This window comes from Taudactylus pleione, unplaced genomic scaffold (genome assembly GCF_031769625.1).
Source record: "Taudactylus pleione unplaced genomic scaffold, aTauple2 ptg000019l, whole genome shotgun sequence".
Taxonomy (NCBI): Eukaryota; Metazoa; Chordata; class Amphibia; order Anura; family Myobatrachidae; genus Taudactylus; species Taudactylus pleione.
In genome coordinates, this window is record NW_028284421.1 from 35900950 (window position 1) to 35923583 (window position 22634).

General features: G+C 40.4%; 1 protein-coding gene across 4 annotated transcripts in view; it reads left to right on the forward strand.

Moving 5' to 3' along the window:
- The window catches only part of CHRNB4 (cholinergic receptor nicotinic beta 4 subunit), a 58766-nt gene that overhangs the window by 21560 nt on the left and 14572 nt on the right, over window positions 1–22634 (forward strand). For 3 of the 4 annotated variants that reach the window (XM_088444214.1, XM_088444229.1, XM_088444220.1), the window contains exons 2-3: window positions 12670–12815; window positions 21103–21147. In XM_088444214.1, the coding sequence (XP_088300340.1) occupies window positions 12670–12815; window positions 21103–21147 (191 nt within the window). The remainder of the gene's footprint in view (window positions 1–12669; window positions 12816–21102; window positions 21148–22634) is intronic. The other variant, XM_088444233.1, reaches the window with a different exon arrangement.

The following is a 22634-nucleotide window of genomic DNA, read 5'->3' on the forward strand; positions in this document are numbered from 1 at the left end:
AGTACCTGGAAGTGCATATGCTGACAGTGGGCTTTATTTACGAAGAAGCAGCTTGCTTCCCGGTGGGATGCAGGTGAAAATTTAAAACGGTGTGCTTCACACTGACTGCGGTTGCCGTTTTAAGTTTTCACCTGCATTTAGCCAAGAAGCAGCAGCTTATATTAGCCGCTGCTTCGTAAATAAAGCCCTGCATCTGAAACATGAGAGAGAACAGAAATCCCTTACAGTTGCATCACTGATGGCTACTTAAACTTTCTCCAGGCAGTAGTTTTAACCTTTGGTAGTAAAACCTTCTCCAGGCAGTAGTTTTAGTAGAAGTGGAGCAGTGGAGAAGTTGCTGTGATCAACTTCTCTACTGGTCCATTTCTCCATGCTTTTCACTGCTTGATACATAGAGGTCTATTTACTAAGCAGTGTTAGGAGATAGAGTGAAAAGTGATAAGACAGTGATAAGGTGCCAGCCAATCAGCTCCCAACTGTCATCTCACAGGCTGTGTTTGAAAAATGACAGTTGAGAGCTGATTGGCTGGCACCTTATCACTTTCTTATCACTTTTCACTCTATCTCCTAACACTGCTTAGTAAATAGACCCAATAAACTCTTAAGTGAACTGTGCTGGAGAATTGATTTATTTATTAACATTAATTTATATAGTGCCACCATATTCCATTATGTTGTACAGTTGGTAACACAGCAGTAAAACGAGTCTGGGTATTAACAGACAGATAGAAAGCAGGGCCTGTTCGCAAGCTTACAATCTATAGGAGAATAAGAATTTAATACATCTGGTTAAGGGCTACATACAGTATTCCTTATTGATCCAGCCAGATTGCAAGAGTAAAAAGTGCTTAGTGGCCTATATAATCTAGCCACACAATCATCTTGAAATGGTAAAGTTGAAAGATGTCAATAAAGATCTCATTTGTTTCTTTTCATCAAATGAGATGACTAGTGCCCATTTATTTGTACACTGGTAACAATACACTGTTACACATTGTCAGGGCCGTAACTAGGGTAGTGCGGCCTGTGCCTTGGCACAGGGCACCATAGGTCAGGGGGCGCTGTTTGGGCCTGTCAAATTTGTTTATTATCATTCTTGCTTGTAGCTTCCTCTTATTTCATCCTCAGCATCTCCTGGCCTCCCCTATCTCTTCCCTGGCCCTTCCCCATGAAGCGATGACCGTTTTTTGGTGTGTTATGTCTATAATTGAAAAATGGGGGGGGGGGGGGCGCCAATGCTCTCTGGCACAGGGCACCAACAAGTCTAGTTACGGCTCTGCACATTGTGCACCTGCACTTTACACACAATGCTGTTTTTTACGCCTGCATGTGCCAGGACACCTGTTTGCTGTCCGCCCACAGGAATCTCAGCTACAGCTGGGTGGTTGACATGAGGATACTGAAGTAGGTGTAATGGAGAAAAAGGTTTACCCACATTTTCTAGTTTGCTAGAGATTATGCTTCATACCCTAAGATTTATTGTAACAAGTATTTTCATGTATTGAGCATTTACCAGCGTTACTGTATGAGATATAGAGGGGTATTCAATATGGGAGCGAAAAGTCCGTGCTGGACTTTTCGCTCCACATCGGAGATTTTCCTGGGATAAAGTATCGGGCGCGCGCCCGCTTTATCCCTGTATTCAATATGAAACCTATGAAAACGGGAAGGTGCGAAGCGGGATCTGCGTAAAAAAACGAATTTTGCCTGGAATTAATTGGAGGACCCCCCTAAAGTTGTAAAAACATGGGGGATCACTATGGGTACCCCCGTTTTAGCCTGCAAATGAAAGTCGGGGATTTAAATAGCCGCATCAGGTATTTTTTCCCGTCATTGAAGAAGTGTTGCAGAAGAGCACTTAGGTTATTTTTTTTCGGTTTTTTAAGTGGTCCCATCAAATTTGGGGTACATGAAAATGGGTACTAGCATATTTTTATGTCCATAAAGTAAGTTTTAAAAAATTCTGCAACTATGCACCTGCCGCTAATAGCCTATTCTAGAATACACCTGCCGCAAACTTACAGAATAGCCCTGAATCTATTTCCCTATTTTTAAACACTTTTTTCCCAATTTTGTTTTTTCACCCCAATTTTTAAATACATTTTTTGGGGGTGTCCCTATTTTTTTTAAAACTTTTTTTGACACAGTTATTTTTAAAATATCATTCCCAGGGGTGCAGGCTATTTTTTTTAAGCCTGCACCCCTAAACCCCAATTCTGCACGTTTTTTCGCCACCTATTCAGTGGTGAAAAGTTATCCCTGTTTTTTTTCAAAGACTTTTCGAACCTGCGAAAAGTCTTTGTAATTGAATACGGTGTAAAACCAAAACCTCCGAAAATGACGTCATTGGTGCGAAAACATTGCAAAAACAGAGTTTTCTCTCCATATTGAATACCCCTAATAGTTTGACATTGTGCAGTGAGAGCTCAATTTACTTAGAATAAAGGAAATGGGAAATAATAACTAAACTTTATAGTTATAACAAGGTGGTTTTGACTGGTTACAAATTATTGCATTTAATAACATATTTAAACAATGGTGACATCTAGTGGTATTTGAAGTGGAATCATAATATACAGTAACTAGCTACAAAACCTAAAACAAAGATCTTTATAAATTCAGTACATATAGTTCAGTGGTTCTCAAATTTGGTCCTCAAGACACCTAACAGTACAGGTTTTAAAGATATAAATGCTTAAGCACAGATGAATTAATTAGTACATCAGTTACTTTGACTGTCTATACCATCTATGCACACCTTTAAAGCCTGGACTGTTAGGGTACCATAAGGATCCATTTTGAGAACCACTGATGTAAGTAAATGTTCCCATATATTGACAGAACCGTTAAGTCTACAGCTCCAGTGCTCCTGCATGTGCATCCGCACTTCCATCTAGCCCTCAGCACCTCCAGCCGCGAACCAGCCTGCTTCCATCTCCAGACTGTCATCGCATCCATTTCTGGACTAATCCTACATCACGACCGAGGGGTGAGCATGAGCCACCATTGTTGAGAGCGGTTCATTTACCACTCAGATCAACTGACAGCTACATTTTTAGGGTACCCTACCACTACTTTTGATTTTTATATGGCTGTTTACCGGTACTAACACCTATTTACTTCTGGAGGCTTATTTTCTCCTTGTACGGACCTATATACAGCCACATCTATAATCTTTGTTACTATTGTTGCAGTTGTTACAGGATATTACTTTCCTTTATTTATTCATCCATTTATTGTCGCAGAGATACTGTTTTACTTGTACATGTTTTAATGCTACATCATTTCTTGCTGTATCAGTACTATCGATATTGAATTTTTGCATTTTATAAAATGATTTATGATTACATTGTTTCAATGTTGTAATGTGTATCTAGCGCCATTCCACCTACACATTTTTTGCAGTTCTTTGGCATTTTTCTGTGCCTATTGGGAGTGGTGGCTTACTCCCAGGTGGAGGGCAGCTTCCTACACATTTGATATTCACTATCTTAATTACTGACTCACACCCCTTTGTGGCGCTTGTTTTTTTTGTGTATTTTTGTCCCTACTTTTTTTAACACACAGAAACATACACAGGTCTCATTAATTTGTGCATCTTTCTGTGTAGCTCAGATCCGCTCAGGCGAGACTCGCTAGCCTGAAGCAGGTCTGTTTTCTAACAAGTTTTCATGCAGTAATAGTGGGCGAGTGACACACTCACACTCTATTACATTGCCCGACTAGTATGCTCACAATGGCAAAACATCTGGATGCGTGTTTTGCCATTGTGAGTTGTGGGAGTGGGAGAAACAAGCAGGTTTGCATGTTCTCACACCCTATTACATAGAGTGATTCCTGAAAATGTGCGAGTATAGCTCTATACTCGCACATGTTCCAAACTCATACCCTATTACATCTCGCCCTATATCTACCTCCACAATCACAACTTTATCTCAAATTCTTCAGTACTGATAACATCCGGAACTTATACTGGTGAATGTTATTAATGCTGCACAGCAACTTGTTTTTCAGGCCTTGTGGTCCTTCAATGGTTTCTACAGTTGTTTGTGACTAGCACAGGTGCACCTCTTTTGTTAGAAAATAGGAAGGTAGAGCTCCAGAGTTGTGGTCCTTTAATGGTTGCTACTGTTGTTTTGACTAGCACAGGTACACCTCTTTTGTTAGAAAAGTAGGGAGGTAGAACTACAGAGTGTAGGTTTCTGTCATTATAAATGGTCATTAAAGTTAAGCCGGGTACACTCTAGACAATATGTCATCCGATCCGGCAGATCAAATGACATATCGTCCACATCGGGCAGTGTGTACCCGCTATGTCGCTGACAATGCGTGCTCCCGCTCGTCGTCAGCGACATCGCCCATTGGACCAATTGCGCAGTCGCTCCCAGCATCAGCAAGTGTGTATGCACTTGCCGATGCTGGAACCCCCAGCCTGGTCCTTTCGCCTGAGTCATCGGCTGGGTACACAACTTTTAGTGTGTACCCAGCATTAGAGTCAGGGTTTTATCTAGAATTTGGAAAAGCTAGGGATAAAGCATTTATTTTCAATGTTTTTTTCACTTATTGCCATTTTGAGATGGAGACAGCAGAGTTTATTAAATAGACTTCCCTATGCAAAGTTGTGTCATTATGCTAAAAGTGCATTGTACAGCAGTGCGATTATCCCTTGATGTATAGGTAAAGTGATAAATCGGCACCACTGTTTTAGACCAATCAATAAGAGTAAACTAGGTACACACTATGTGATTTTTTGGGCCAAACTGATAATAGGCACAATTATTCTGCAAGTGAAAGGTCCTGATATCTGTCCTACACACTATATAACTTAAATGTGAAATCTGACAATTGTTTCGACTCATGGATCGATATTTGCATATGTCAAACCACAAGGATCATGAAGTAAACCTAAAAACTCATAGGAATTATGGTACACTACATGATATCGGAACCTTTTAACCAATATCTTCACGTCTGACTGATCCTATAATCAAAAGGAGAACGTTTGTGGCCTTTTTTTGTCCATTTTATCACTGAAGCGCTCATGCTACACATTGCACCTAAAATAGGCCGATCATAGGATTATTGGCAAATCGGCCCAATAACTGTTTAGTGTGTATTTACAGAAAAAGAATCCTGCAAAAACTATTTCTTTTTTATATGTGTATTTTGGCAGGGATGAAGTCTGCCATGGGCATAGAAATTGTGGGTGCGCAGGTCAAGAGGCTTAGGGGAGGGCTGACCTTTGGGGTCAGATTTGCACGTTGGTCATAAAGTTGTTTACCAGGTTCCCAGAATAGGAGGGTTATACACATAACATTGCTCAGCAGAAAAATATATCAACATTCAAATAGTTTCCAGTTCACAACCCTAATCGTAAGAATTTTGGGGAAGTCCTGCACACTTCTCTTGGGCTTCAAGATCTGTTATTGTCACCTTTCTCCCAAAATTATTTAATTCATACTGTGTTCAAGGCACAGTGTACACTCCATTGTTTATTTCTAAGTAGGGAGTGGTGCTACCTCGCTCACTAAATACAACTTGAATCAAAACCAGAAAAAAACAGTGAGAGACTAATGGGGTGCACTCCAGGGCCTTCTTGAAAATTAATTTCTACCTGAATTTTAATTATAAATCATAACCTTTATTAATAATTCTATTTAAGATCACATACAATACAATTCAAATATAGATAATAAGAATGTGTGCTTAAAGAAAATAAATAATGTGTTTTAATTTTAAAAATGAATCATTCCGCTGAATCACAGTGATAGTTACATTTATTGCTCTTATATATTCTTTAATGCTCTATGTATCTCTATATTAGAGCAATCTGCAGAATCATATAGAATTTTATATACTCATATATTCACTGGAATTTATTGGTATATTGTTAATGCAGTTAATCAGTATGATTATACAGGTTTTGTCTCCTCAGAACAGTCATCTATTTTCATGTAGTGAAAGAGCATTTGTAACATTTTGAGCTTATTTATTGCTTCAATGTTACTGTGGTCCACTATTAAAGTTATTGTTACTATTTCTTTTTGCCTACATCTTAATACAGTAGGTAGAGATTTAAAAAGGGGGGGGGGGATAAGGGAACAATATGTTTATTTGGAATTTAGATAATTAATTTCATTTTGTCAGTACATAAAAGAGGTTTCACATCCTTTCTATCCCACTGAGTATTCCCTTTGTTTCCAGGATGTTATATGATAGCTATTATTTCCCTTATTTGCAATTAATGCAATTGTAGCTGTTGTGCAACGTATATTAACCCTGTCTCAATCTCAACAGCTCTGGTTATTCAGATGGATGCAAACTCTCCGCTCCGTAGCTGTTTCTTTGATCTACTCTCAGTAGCCGTCTCGGTGTAAAGCTGGCCACACACTAGACTAACTTTCATCCAACTGGCCAACTAGTTGATTGGTTGGAATTAAAATCTGGTAACGTATAGGAGTAAATGATGATCAGCAATTTGCTCCTAAATGCCAGAAAACAGATGAAAATGGTCGTCAGACAAGTTTGTTAAATGTTTGATCAAAACAATTTGATCCAACAAGAGTTTTTAGTCCATTTTCCGGCGTTTGGGAGCAAATTGATGATTGTCATTTGCTTTTATCCCTTACCAGGTGTTCAATCCAACCAATCAACTAGTTGGATGGTTGGATGCAAGTTGGTCTAGTGTGTGGCCAGCTTAAGTGTGCAGCCTCGTGGATCTTAACTTATCCACTACGGGTCTGACTGCCCGTTACTGCTTCTCTGGAGTCCCGTGTGATCAGGACTCACGCGCTGTTATGTGCACTGGTGCATACAAATTTACTGTGCTTGTGGACCACCCATACTGTGATTCAGCGGTCTGAAATGACTACTGCCGATACGTATTTCGCCAGATGTCCTGCTTCCTCAGGGCAAGCCGATTGATTGTCCTAGCTGGGTTTAAACACCTTGTCCTTGGTTACCGTTGTTAGGGGGTGTGTCAGGGAGTTTTATTTTTATTTTCCCCATTCATACAATGTCCTATTCATTTCTGGATATTCTGTAAATATTCACAAATCCGATCATATGTAAGTTATGAGGTGTTAGGAGTCTCAGTTATAATATTTTTCATAGAAATTAATATTATTGGAATCCTTAATCATGTCGATTAATTTAAATTTAAATCTACAAATATAAATTTTATGATAATCATATATATAGAATCAATTTGGCACACATTCTTATTATCTATATTTTTTTGTATTGTATGTGATCTTAACTAGAATTATTAATAAAGGTTATGCTTTATAATTGCAATTCAAGTAAAAGTTAATTTTCAAGAAGGCCCTGGAGTGCACCCTAATAGTCTCACACTGTTTTTTTTTCTGGTTTTTATTCCAGTTCACAACCCTGTAAGAAAACATTCTGGACAGAACACATACTAACAAAAACATCCTCTATCACAGTTCCCATAGAGTATCAGCATTTTTTTAATAGCACCCAAGTTAGGATTACAGTTTCTTATAGAGAAATTCAACAAAAATTATTACATTAAGTACATTGTGTTTTGTCATCCATAGGTTCAGTTGTATGGTGGTGGACAGGGTTGTGCTTCTGTAGGTCCACATATTTTATGTTTGGTAGCCAACTGATTTTGCTTACTATATTGACCATAAATAATTTTATATGGTCCTGGCCAACCAACTCATGGCACCTCTGCTAGTGACACAGCACCCGGTTTGGGAACCACTGCTCTATCAGCTCCCTGACAAAGTGACGTTTGGCAGCAATGTTGATTACCTTTGCTGAAATAGAAATATTTAAATTACATTAAGTGCAAACACTAGTGAAGTACCATTTGTTTCTTAAAATAGTAGTGTAAAATATGTTATAATATATCCACCACCAGTGGGATAATGCAACGTACCAAATAGGAAGGTGTACATAGCACACAAAGGGGGCGATTCAGCAAGGATCGCAATTGCAAAGCTGCACGCAGGCAGTGTTGCAATTACATCAACAAAAGTAACACAAGGAAAGTGAGTATTTACTATGGTTCACTTAATTCAGCTCACAATGAGCACTGAAAAACATCAGTAATCTTTATTAGTTTATCATTAAAATTATATCATTTAGGGTTACCATTTAGGCAAAATATTTAAAATTCAGGCTGGTTACCTCTGGTTAAATATATTTATTTCTCCTGGGAATTGGCTTACAATGATTCTTTGTTCACAATATTATCATAATGCCACCTGTTTATTATACTCAGGGTCTTCAATCCTTATTTGATTTCTTATAAAGTCAATGTTTATTTATGGTGAGAAAACTCTCCTGCAACCGCTGTTATAGAACAGATTATGTTACAGGTAGGTCATAATGTATCCCATTTTGGATGACAGTCTAAACTTGTTACAAAAAATTGTAGCAATACACCTTCTCCTGATAGCACTCTGTTTGATTGGAATGTGGATTGAAAGCTCTACAGTAAAAGAGTAGACAATGTCTAGATAAACACCAGATGTTAGACAGTCAATAGGTCGACAGGGACAAAAGGTCGACACACTAAAGGTCGCCATGTAAGAAGGTTGACGGGTACAAATGGTCGACAGGGTCAAAGGTCAACATTTAAATGGTCAACACCTTTTTTTATATTTCTAACCCTAATCTTCACCCTAATCCTCCCCTTGGTGCCTAACCCAATCCCTCCCTCTTGGTGCCTAACCCTAACTGTCGGGGTAGGTGCCTGACCCAAACCGTCCCCTCTAGTGCCTAACCCTCCCTCCTGGTGCATAGCTCTAACTGTCGGGGTAAGTGCCTAATCCTAACCATTGGGGTAAGTGCCTAACCCTAACAAAAAACAAACAAAAACATGTGGTGACCATTTTCGTGTCGACCATTTGATCATGTCGACCATTAGTACCTGTTAAGCTTCTTACATGTCGACCTTTAGTGTGTTGACCATTTGTCCCTGTAAACCTACTGACTGTCTAACATCTGCTGTCTATCTAGACATTGTTTACCTTTTTACTGTAGATCTTTAGGCAGGATCCCATTTGATTGTGAGCCAAATAGCTTTGCAATTATGTAATTGCTATTATGCAAATGCAGCAGGAGGTGTATGACACCCCCTGCTGCATATGCGATCCCAGCACTGTGACGGAGGTCACAGGCTGGGAAAACCATTGCGACCATCGATGATCGATGGTGGATGGTGCAGGGCCGCCAGCCAGCTGAGTAAGCCTCAGCTTACTCAGGCTGGCCGGCTTGCGAGCCCGGGATACTGCATTGGTCGATGCAGTCCCTGGGCTTGCGAACGCCCCTATTTCTGGGAACTGCCCCCGCCCCCTAACTGTGTGACTATGCAGGACCCATTCTGCACACTCGCAGAATGGGTCCTGCGCATGCGCAGATTCCTGATAATCGGGAATCTGCGATCAGCAGTGCAATTGCGTGCACTGCTAAATCAGGCCCAAAGATCGTATTATGCAAAACAAGGTCTCTCTCAGAAATATAAAACTTGTAATGGTATTGCTGGTGCTGGTACTCCTTCCAAAAGTTGTAGTAAGGTCTGCTGTCCTTTCCCCTCTAACCACCAACATGTTTCAACTTTTAGCGTCATTTTCACATTTTCCAGGTGTACTCTAATGGTGAACTGAGTTCCTATTTATATACTGCTGACCTGATTCAGAAATGAGCACTCATGGAAACGCAAGTGCGATATCTCTAAGATCGCAATGGCAAAATATGCTAATGACTCTGTTGCCATCCAGTGCTTGGAGACGCCCACTGAAAGCATCTCAACTATTCGCTGCTCACGCACAAAGCCGGTAACATCAAACGCAGATAAGGCAGCCATCAGCCTTCTGAGTAAGTCTAACTTGCCACAGATGCGGAGAGAGCTCTCCTGCTGTGAGCAAGGATGCAATGGCTAATTTATGCATGCCTTGAAAATGGCGTTTTTAAATGGCCAGACACGCCTGAGTTTCAACTCTTAGGGGTAAATTTACTAAAGCTTCTAAAACAGACAATTGGGGATGTAGCCCATAATCTTTTTCAAGGTGTACTCTAATGATGGACTGGGTTCCTATTTATAAAGTCTCTCTGTCATTGTCTGAGCTGTCACTTACAGTAGAACACTAAGGGCCTGATTCAGCAAGGATCGCTATTCTGCTTATATGCACGTAATGCAGTTGCTAATATCAGCGGTGATATGTAAATTATTGCATTCACATTGCGATCACAGCCTAACATAAGGATGCCCACTTCCCCTTACACACATCTGTACACTTGGGCAACATAGCGAAACAATCGGTAACATTGAGTAACATCGGACTCGTAAGCACAGTTAAGGCAGGTCAGACCTCACTCAGGAATTGCTAATTTTAGTGTACGCTATGAGGCCTCAGGCGTCGTCTGGTATCACAGTGGCTAATTGATGCATGCCCATGCAGCGGCGTCCTAACGCACTGACACACCTGCGTTCACCCCCTCCATCACCACACCCAAATGGTACTTCCTGTCAATCACTCTGCAATGGGTCTGCATACACATTGCGCTCTCATTTCCGATCGCAGTGGCTAGTTCGCACACTGTGATGCATACTCATGCATAGATTGCGAAAATCGACCGACTGCAAGCGTCTTAGCACTTGCGATCCTTGCTGAATCAGGCCCTGAGGCCCCATACATTCACAGCTACACAGGCTAGATCCCTGGTAATCTATGGCAGCCAATTCCCAGGGCACTTTCTAGATTTAATTTGGCTATTGTGTGGGCTTGTGGTTCTCATGATTCTATGTAATGTCTGTGTGTGTTTTTAATTAAAGTGTATAGTTTTATCCCATTCATGGAATTTTAATTTATTTTAAAATCTATTTGGAAGACACTGCTTTCTTGTGGTTCCTGATGTGCACAGCTCATATGTTACAATTACTCAAAATAGAGGGAAACACTACAATGAGTCTCTAACTCAGGGGTTCCCAACCACGGTCCTCAAGGCACACTAAAGCTGGGCACACACTAGACCAACTTGCATCCAACCATCCAACTTGTTGATTGGTGGAATGAAAATCTGGTAACGTATGAAAGTAAATGATGATCAGCAATTTGCTCCTAAATGCCAGAAAACAGATGAAAATGGTCGTTCAGACAAGTTTGTTAAATGCTTGATCTAAACAATTTGTTCATACAACAGTTTTTGTCCATTTTCCGGCATTTGGGAGCAAATTGCTGATTGTCATTTGCTTTTATTCCTTACCAGATTTTCATTCCAACCAATCAACAAGTTCTATGGTTGGATGCAAGTTGGTCTAGTGTGTGGCCAGCTTAACAGTCCAGGTTTTAAGGTTTGCCATACTTGAGCACAGGTGACTTAATTAGTATCTCAGTTATTTTGATTTAACCATCTGTGCTTTAGCTTGGATATCACTAAAACCAGGACTGTTAAGCTGGCCACATACTAGACCAACTTTCATCCAAGCATCCAACTAGTTGATTGTTGGAATGAAAATCTGGTAACGTATGGGAGTACATGATGATCAGCAATTTGCTCCTAAATGCCAGAAAATAGATGAAAATGGTCGTTAGACAAGTTTTTTTAATGTTTAATTTAAACAATTTGTGCAAACAACAGTTTTTGTCCATTTTCTGGCATTTGGGAACAAATTGCTGATTGTCATTTGCTTTAATACCTTACCAGACAATCAACTAGTTGGATGGTTGGATGTATGTTGGTCTAGTGTTTGGCCAGCTTTAGTGTGCCTTGAGGACCGAGGTTGGGAATTACTGCTCTAACTTGTATTACTACTTTAGTATGTGCTATTTTTGCGCAGAAAGTATTTGAATCATTTTAAATTACATTCTCTGAACGCAGATCAAAGGAACTGCTTTAGTTCACAAAAACTCATAAGAATCACATTTTCCAGATCTTAATTCAACAACTAATTTCACCATGTATTTCTAATTACCTAAAATAAGTTCTATATTTTAGAAACATAGCTGCAACTCTGCATTTGTTATCAAATAGTAATTGTACATGGGACAATCAATGGTATCAATAACTTATACTGTACTGTGCTTTCCGAAAAAAAATCAAGTTTTTATTACCATAGTGTAGCTGGCCAAGGTTATAACCTCACAGAGGTTCTCCATCTGATGTGCCCTTAATCTCACACTAAATAATTACAAAAGTCCTAAAATGCATAAAAACTGTTATATCCTGCATTGCTGTAGTACAGTGGTTCTCAAACTCGGTCCTCAGGATCCCACACGTTTTCCAAGTCACTGAAGCAGCTGACTACAGGTGTAGTCATTACTACTGACACATTTTAAAAGATCCACAGGTGCAGATAATTTTTTCACTTTTGATTCTGTGATGAGACCTGGAAAACATGCACTGTTTGTGGTCCCGAGGACCGAGTTTGAGAAACTGTGCTACTGCTATAGTAAAATATGAGAGTGGGGTTACAAATACACCTAATAATCCTAAATAGGATAGGCCAGTTTAGAGGTGTTGATGCTAACATCCAACTATATTGAGCTCTTATTTGTGCATATAGATCCCACAAACTTTTTTGAATGCGATAAATAACCTACAAAAAATGATAAAATAATTTTGTTCTATTATTTTTCTTTAAGGAACTGATGTTATATTATATTATTTATTGTGGTATATTTTCTCACTATTTAGATAGCAAAGCAGCGGATTCAGAAGAGAGATTAATGGACACTCTTTTGAAGAGAGATAGATATAATAATCTCATCCGTCCAGCTTATAACAATACACAGCTGGTGTCCATCCAGCTCCAATTGTCTCTAGCTCAACTCATCAGTGTGGTAAGATTTTGTGCAACTGTTTATTACTAGTCCCTAAAGCTGCCTACACACTGTTCACACAGTAAAGGTGCGTACACACACAACAATTTTTTTAATGATTTAACTATAACGACGTCATTATCGTTCAAAAAATTGTTCAGTGTAAAATGATAAACCATGAACGATTATCGTTCATGCGCGTTCACGTTTGTGGATTGTAGTTTGTAGTTCAGTCAGACTGGTCAACTGAACTATTTTCAATAGAAGCTGCAACATTTTTCCTTCAGCACACAGAAAATCGTTTATTATGTAAAGTAAAACCAACTACTTTGTAAAATGATTTTTGTTCACTTTTTCAAGGAAAAAACTGAACGAAAATTGTTCATTACTTACATCGTTGTGTGTGTACGCACCTTTATTTTTTGTTTCATTGTGTGGTCAGATCAATATGACAGATCCCCTCTTTGCCAATTACAATGTGACTGGGTTAGAGTGGATTGGATCTTGTCCAGCACGGTTGATAACTAGCACCTTTGCTATTTGTGGGAGGTCATTTGCAAACCTTTAAACAGTAGGGCACAGGTTCTCAAACTCGGTCCTCAGGTCCCCAAACACTGCATGTTTTCCATGTTTCCTCACAGAATCACAAGTGAAATAATTAGCTGATAAAAATTTTTAAAATGTATCAGTGAGTACTGAATACACCTGTGCACCTGCTGGGTTACCTGGAAAATGTGAACTTTGTGGGGTCATCAGGACCGAGTTTGAGAACCATTTCAGTAGAGTAACAACTGCAGGTAATTTCCATTATATAACTGGAGTACTGTAATCCCGTTGGACCTTTGCAATATTTCCCTTTCATATATACGGTCTAATTACACACAGGGACAGTTGGATTACAGTTATCCAGTCTGATGGTGTTGTGATGTGAGATCAGCATAATCCTGACCCAGTTCTACAGTCTTACATTAATAACAAAGTAGATTTTGTCTTTTCCTTAGTAAACTTTTCATGTGTCAGTCACCTTATAACATGAACACATAATTAGGGTGCCATTGTATGACTGTAATCTTGTGCTTGCAGATTAGTAACTGTGAGAACAGCTTTGTTGCAGACACTGATGGTCAGTATTATGAACCAGGAAAAATGCAGATGTCTTTGCTTATTTTGTATGTTCGTAAGCTGTGTACGTAGGTGGACAGTCTAATTCCACTGTTTGATGTTCTTCTGCACAGACAGATGATAGAAATGTACGCTATTGGTCTAGTCAGCCTCCTTCCCTTGTTTCCTGCACCCTTATAATTTGGCTTGAATGGGACAATGGATGAAAGGATGGGACTGGAGCCATGGATCCCATAGGCCACAGTCTATCACCCTATCTGACCCTATCTGCCCCCAAGACATACTCGACATCACTACTGGCACCCCTAGTCACTGCTACGAAAGGTTCAACAAGCACCCACTAAACCATGAGTAAAGCCCCACATCCACTTGCCGATTTCTATGAGCGATTGAACGATAACGATATCATTATCGTTCAATCGCTTACGAATCATGCATGAATCGGGCACATTAATGTCAGAAACGGCCAGCGATGCGCGCTCCCGCTGGTCGTTTCCGACATCAGTCATCGCCCGAACATGCTGGTCAACCTGACGATAATGTCAGGTTGAGCATGTACGGAGATGACTGATGTGCCTACACTGAATGACTGATCGTTCAGTGTAGAGACTGCACAGACTGTGAAATGACAATGTCGTAATCATGCAGTTGTTTCAAAGTCTGCTAGTGGATGTGCGCCCTAAATCCATAATTAGGCAAAAAATGGGGACATAAAAGCATTTATGCTGCATATACGCAATTTTACATGTTCATAAATTGCATTTAATGTGGCCCTTAAACTTGTTGCTGTTGTGAAACTGAAAGCATTGTTGGGAATACAGATCAAAGATATAATCTGATTATGAGATGCGCGGTTAGCGTCTGGAACTGCTCCTCTTTGTGACAGATTGCATCTGCCTGCTGTCATATTTTGTGTTCTGCTGTTCTTTGCTGTCCAACTGTCACTGTTTGTCTTATTATTGGCTGTGCCAGTGATAAGGATCACTTAGTGACAGTACAGAGAAGTCTGAAAACAGAGTGTGTAACAGAGCTGAAGTCCCTGAAGCTGAGTTATGTAACGTGGTGCAATGACTTTGCTAAGTAACAGTTTGTGACATGTTGTACCTAGTGTGATCTAATAAATCCCAGGGACATGTTACAGGGTGAAATTAAACTTTCAGAAGGCTTACGTCATATTTTCTGTGTTATTCACATTTGTTTACAATCTTAAACAAAAATTCAATGTATATTGCAGCCCTCAAATTCGGTAGTCGAAGATTATTTAAAATAAAAACAAAAAACACTCTCTTTTTGTTTCGATTTGTAATCATCAGACATATGGGACCTGATATTGAGCTCATTTATGCATTAATTGCACTTCTTCATACTGTGCATGCATGTTAAATTGTTGCATCTTCTGTAGAGCCGGGCGTAATCTATGCTCATGACTCCTTACGGTAAGAGAGCCAGAGAGACAGATATGGGGAGGGAAAGGTTGTAAGAGGTACAGTAGAAGTGTTGAGAGCAGAAGGCCTATTGGTTGCAGCTGCTTCACCTCTTGTGCAAGACCTTACTATTACTATATGTTAAAGAAATAAATAATAATAACTTTGCCGAGAGGGAGGGAGCGGGTTCGAACTTCTAATTATCTGGGTCCGGGCATGTTGGAGGGGCCCAGGCCAGTTGCTGAGAGATACCAATGTACTGTATAGTATTTTAGTACTTTACATTGTTTAGTATTTTTTTTACGGAGGGGTCGTAGTCAAGCCTCCCGGATTTGGCCATGGTCCTCCAGTTCCTGGGCCCTGTGGATGTCTCAATGGCCCTGTCCAAAAGATACTGATACCAGCACTAAGTTATGACAGCCAGATCCCCTGCCATAATGCACTAGTACGTTCTGTATGAATTCCCCAGGGGATTCGGTCCTGTCCCTATATGAAAAGCACTAAAAAGCTGAAAGCACCAGGACTCATCCCTTGGTACAATGAATAGTGGGTAGCATAGGAAATCCTTTAGATTAAAGCATTTTTCATGGTGCACCTCAGGTCACGGCAATCCTTGGCAGCAGGGTCGTTTTAAGAGAGTCTCTCATGTGCCCATGTGCAGACTCAGTGCAGGCCTCTCCTATCTGTCAGAGCAGTAGATTCTGGCTTGGTGTCAGAATCTACTTCGCATGCACGGATCCCCAGGAAAATGGTGCCTGCGCCTTATTTACGGGGATATCTCTTCTGCCCATGAGCAGGTCACCGGGAAAATGTCCGCCACTATTTTCCCTGTGATATTTGCTGCAGAGCAGCACTCTGGAGACTGCAGAGAGGTAAGTATAACTATATATGGGGGCACCCTTTATAGATAAGCCATTGCCTGGCAGTCTTAAAGGGCTTGTGTATACTAACACTAGAAGTACTACATGTGCCAGCATACTCATGAGTGCTAGAGCATGATGACACATGTAGAACTACAAGCACCAGCATGCCCAAAAATTGGGGGATCACTGGAACCTTTAGTGTAACATGTAAAAGAAAACACACATGGGGAGATATATCAAGCCTAGAAGAGAGATAAAATTAAGTAGTTGCCTAAAGCAACCAAACAGCTTCTAACATTCATTTATCTAACACACAGTCTTTGAAATGACAGAAGCTGATTGGTTGCTTTGGCAACTACTCCAGTTTAGCTCTCTCCAAGGCTTGATACTTATTGTCTGCCACACACACTATCAGCCTTAATTATTTGTTCAACTAATTCTTTGGGTGCAGGGTGGTCCAATGGAGCATTCGTACAAGCATACTGTACCAGGTTCACATGTATCGGGAATCATCCAATTATGAGTTATACTTGAATTACACACATTACCGGAATTATATTTTCTGTTGGTGGTGATCTTTGGTAAAGATTGTTACCCCTATATGTCATCCACCACTCTCACCCCCTACATTTCTTCTGGCTTGCTTACTGCCAGGTATTCTTATATATATATATATATATATATATATATATATATATATATACATAGTCCAGAAAGCTGCACTCACTGTTATAAAAACTCCAATAGTGGGGTGCCACAGATTGAATCATGGTGGTGAATTTCTTGTCTTGATAAAGGTCTATCTGGACCGAAACGTCGACTATTGTCTTACATCATGTGAGTGATTAAAACTTTTTTCTACTAACTGGTGAGTGCCTATCCCATTCATTTGGACTTTATATATATATATATAAAATTTTCTTAGTCTCTTTGTCCGGAACGCTCTTTGAATTTGAATATCTCAAAGACTAGTTAAGATATTAATGTGTTTCTTTGCGATGGATTTCAGCAATAAATTACAGAATTTGGAATAAAACTGCATAAAATGTTAAGAAAAAAAAATCAATAAAAACCATAATAAATGCTTTAGTATAGCTAACCTTAAAATGGCAAGAACACTACCAGAACATAGAGCCGGCACAGTGACCCAGGGAGAAGCAGGATAGGGGTGACCACCACCGGCTGCTGTTCTCATGCACTACTGGTGGTCTGTGCTCTCACATGGATCTGGCGCCCAAGACATATGCACTGTTTACGTTCTGCCCAGTTTGGCTCCTGATTGGCGCCTGGCTGCATGATGTAGCAATGACATAATGAGGGAGGGCGCACAGGCAGCCCAACACGTGAGGCTGCTGCCATAGGGGGCGCTTTTCCCTCACCTACTTTCTCCAACACGTCGATTCCAGGCTCGCAACTCCTAGCCAATCAGCATTGCATTTGCGCCTCTAAAGCAGCGCCCCTTTTCTCTGCTTTCCACGAGAGCTGCCGGCAACGGCTGATAGGCTGGGTGATGGTGAGGCGGAGTAACAGTGCATTATCATTTGCATCAATAGGGGCTCAGCTTGCAGTACCCCCTGGAAACGGTCCATTTTGCTTCAGAGTCCATGGACAAATATATCATGGCAGGTGCAAATGACGAATTGTTACAATGAAAAAATTCCCCAAACCATAAAAGGGCATGGCTTAGCCGGTTTTTGTATCACACACATCTTTTATTACCGGATTCCGTCGTATTAATATATGATCTAGCCATTATCTAGCGAAGCATTTTCCAAGCGTATGTTCAGGATTCAAATTGGCAAAATGTACAACTCCTGTAATGCAACTTGTCCCATGTTCCATTCTGGCAGTATAAAGAAAAATCACTGTATTAGTATAATGTAGTGTCTAGCAGTTAAGTTTGTAAATGTGCACTACATAAAACAGTGACGTGCTTTCAAATGCAATTATGAAGTCTATTAGATTTAATGTGCATTTCTGCTATTATTTAATTTAACCATGAGCTCTGTTCTCTGTCTCAGACAACATACTATTGTGTAAATCTGAAGCACAAATACATTAGGTCACGGCTAAATACTTATTTCTCTGTAACAACACACCCAGCTGGAAAAGACGCTTTTGAAACCTTGGAAGGTAAAAACATATCTCGAATTTAAAAAAATCACCAATCATTTATCAGTTGTAAAAGTGTAAAAGAGCAGCACAGATACTGTTGTTTTTTTGTGTCACATAATTACTTTGTGGTAAATTTGCCTGGTGTTTACATGGAAGGGTATGGATTTACAGGATAAGATGGCAGCATATACAGAGCTGCAAAATTTCGCTGTGGCCAATGGGAGAAGATGAGTCTTTTTTTTTCCAAGTGCACAGTAAGTACACAAGTGCACCTATTTTTGCACTGAAGTGGAAAGACGAGTTTTGACTTGGTAGACAATATTATATACAGTAAATGAGTTTATGAGGTGGAGAGGGAAGATTTTACATAGGAGTTCCTCACTTAGTGGGAGAGTATACAGTCGCTTTGCCCATAAAAGGAATTTAATTCTCTTAGCTACTATGGCAAAGCAAATTTTTAGGGATCAACGCAATTTACACTTTGTAACACAACTGTGACACGTAATACAACCCCAAAGTCCACACATTCTTCAGAAAATAATAATATTGATTTTAAATTGCATGCTACCATGTCTGTGCCTGCGTCTTTTGTTAGTGTAGTGTGTGTGACTTTGCTAATACAGCTACAAGCCCTACCTTAGTGTAATTCCATGGGTCTGCATGTGCAAGGACTGAGATGTATGCTAACCCGATGGTTAACGCACAACTCTGATTGTTGGTGGACTGCGCATGTGTAGCCCTCCATCTGCAAGTCCTCTCGCAGTTTCTCCCAACCACAGCCTGATTGGCAGGCTGCGGTGTTTGGGGGGGCAGAGGTTGGGGTGTTCCTGACCACTGTTCCCAGAAATGGGGACTTGTCGCCCCAGTTTTCCGGGAGGGACAAGGCCAGGGTCTGCATCGGTGGATGCAGATTTCCTAGTCTTGTAAGTGCCAGACACTGGCCAGGCTGAGGTAAGTTTCAGCTTATGCAAACTGGTTAAAGAGGCAACCATCACGACCAGTCATGATGGTGATATGAGGCGCTGCACTCGAATCTCTCAGATGCAGCAAGGAGATGTTTATTTCCTCCAGACACTTCTGTGCTGCTGTGCAATACTGCCCATCTCTGAATCAGGCCCTGGAATACCACTTGGTGCATCTATAGATGCAACCAATGGTCACACCATCAAAACTTGCACCAGTCCCATGCTAGGTGAAGATTCTCCATCAGCTGCAGACAGGAGGCTGTGAAATACCGTCCATCTAAAATGCTAATGCTGCAGGAGGCATCTGAAGAGGGGACATCTCTTGTCAGCATCAAATAGGGACACCCCAAAAAATTAATTTAAAAATTGGGGTGAAAGAAAAAAAATTGGGAAAACAGTGTTTAAAAATAGGGAAATAGGTTCAGGGCTATTCTGCAAGTATGCAGCAGGTGTTTCTAGAATAGGCTATTAGCGGCAGGTGCATAGTTGCAGAATTTTAAAAAACTTACTTTAGGGACATAAAAATATGCTAGTACCCATTTTCATGTACTCCAAATTTGACGGGACCACTCTTCTGCAACACTTCTTCAATGTCGGGAAAAAACACCTGCTGCGGCTATTTAAATCCCCGACTTTCATTTGCAGGCTAAAACGGGGGTATCCATAGTGATCCCGCATGTTTTTACAACTTTAGAGGGGTCCTACAATTTGTTCCAGGAAAATTTTGTTTTTTTACGCAGATCCCACTTCTCAGCTTCCCATTTTCGTAGGTTTTATATTGAATACGGGGATAAAGCGGGCCTGCGCCCGATACTTTATCCCGGGAAAATCTCCGATGTGGAGCGAAAAGTCCAGCACGGACTTTTTGCTCCCATATTGAATACCCCTCGAAGTCTTCATCCATGGATGCAACCATGGCCTCAGCTCTCCTAAATCCTTAATTATGCACACCTCTGAAACGGTGTTGAGACGCTCAGGCACACCTGCATCCTCACCACCACTCCCGCCGTTTCCATCGACCATCCCCTGTCACCACCCACAAACGGCTTCTCCTGTCACTCATTCTAGTGAGCTGTCTATGCGCAGTTAGCAAACGCTTCCCGATCACATGGACTAATTCGAGCACATGCACTACAATGCATACGCATGCGCAGATTGCAAACATCGGCAGGCTGCATGCGAACGGGTTTGAATCAGGCCCTCTGTTCAAGATCGCAGGACCCAAACATCAGAGAAGTGCGCTAACCATCTGGTCAGCGTACATCTCTGAATTAGGACCTAAGGGCCTGATTCAGACTTGGGAATAGAGTGAGATATCTCTCTCAACTGATCATCTTGGTGAAACCATGCTGCACTGCAGGTGGGGCAGATTTACAATGTGCAGAGAGATTTAGATTTGGGAGGAGTGTTTCCAAACTGACATCTAAATTGTAGAGTAATAATAAAGCTGTGCAGTATTTGTGGGCTACATGTAAAAGCAGCCAGTATTTACCCCACATGTAAAAAAATTATGTATTTACACCCCTTGCATTGCAATATGGTTTGTTCAGGTTCACAGTTGAGAGAGATATCTCTCTCTATTCCCAAATCTGAATCAGGCCCTAAGTCCACTGTGCATGTGTGAACAATCAAACATGCAATCATACAATACAAGTCAGTGATAATCATTTTGTTTGATTATACTGTGTGTATGGTTTTCATTTTACATAATTACCACTTTGTACCGCAGATTTTCTCGTATTTCAAATATGAAAAAATGCTAATAAAATGTTAAATGTAATTATATATTCATTTCATATATGTATTCTTTTTACCTTAGAATGAACGGGAGCAAATTATGACAACTAATGTTTGGCTTAATCAGGCAAGTACTATATAGTCCCGTGTTATGACTCTAAAGTGATTTAAAGAAAATAAACTATAACCAAAACAATAAATTCTGTGAATAGATATTAGTGACTCCCCCATAATTCTGTTTGTGGAACTATACTTGCTATTGTGTCATTAGTTCTATTACTGGTAGGCTGTCTCACATCCTTTTCTCTGGTTCAAACAGACATTCTAAAATACATTTTTGAAGATAAAAAAAGAAACTTTATGTGTTTAACCAAAGCGCTGTAAAGGTCCAGTTTAGTAATCCCAAGTATTGAATTCTCGCATATGAGAGAAGCTTCAGAAATGTATTTTCCAAATTAATGTAACACCACTGAAATAACCAAAGCATATCAAACTGTTTTTCTCATCTCTGCCGTTGACCATTTAAAGTCACTAGGCTGAATACTATGTGCTTGTATATTTGTGAATTAATATATGAACATATTACCAGACTGAGCACCTTGCCTCGAGTGGCACATTTAAACATGCTTGAATGGGCATAGAACTAAATTTCAGAGTGTGTTGCAGCTTCTTGCTGATTCTTATGTCCCTCAGTGCAGGGAACTTGGCTGTCACAAGGTTGTATGTCACTGATACCCTTCCTCCAGGGATTTAGCAGCCTGCTTCCCGGAACTTCAATGACAACCCATTCATGGCACTTGGATTGGGTTTGGTTTGGGTGGCGGGCTGTCACTCCCGGGGACAAACATTTAACTTCTGGGCCTTCACTGTCATTGAGACAGATGTTAACTGAGTTTTAATTGCCAATTTCCTGGAGCCTCGCTAACAATCAGACTCCAAGAAGATGGCTGTAGGGAATAGGAATAGTAGGGGATGGCATAGACATCTGCCTTAGACAGAATGTTCTATACGTACAAACGCTCCTCAATATAATACTGTAGAATATTTCTTTTAACATAGAGATACTCAATACACAGGACCAGATTAGTATGGGGTGGATGGGACAACAGCTGCAGGTCTCCACATAAAAATAGGCCAATATTCATTGTGACCTGGCGTCTTTCGTCTAGGCCGGCCCTGGTCACAGGTTAGCGCTTTCGGACTCCCACTCACCTTAAAAATAACAAGTAAGCTTGGAAGAGTGCGCACTAAGACTCAGAAGCAGCTATATTCCAGTGCAAACAAAGTACACACCCAAATACTTCAGAGTCAATGCAAGAAGAATAGATATTGAACCGGAAAAAGCGCTAATAAAGTGACATGAATTTGCAGAGAATCACCAACGTATGTGACACATCTAGTGGGAACATAGAGTAAATTACCTAAAGTCCACAACCTAGTCCTTCAATCTGGTAAATACATACACCAATAGTGGCTAATATAGACACACAGGGTATGTAACAAACGACCTCTTCATGCCTCCTTCTAAATTCTAGTGGTGGATTTCTGTATAATAAATGCTTTCCAGCTCCTGTTCACTCAAACGCAATGTGGTAGTCAGGACAAAGAAGAGTA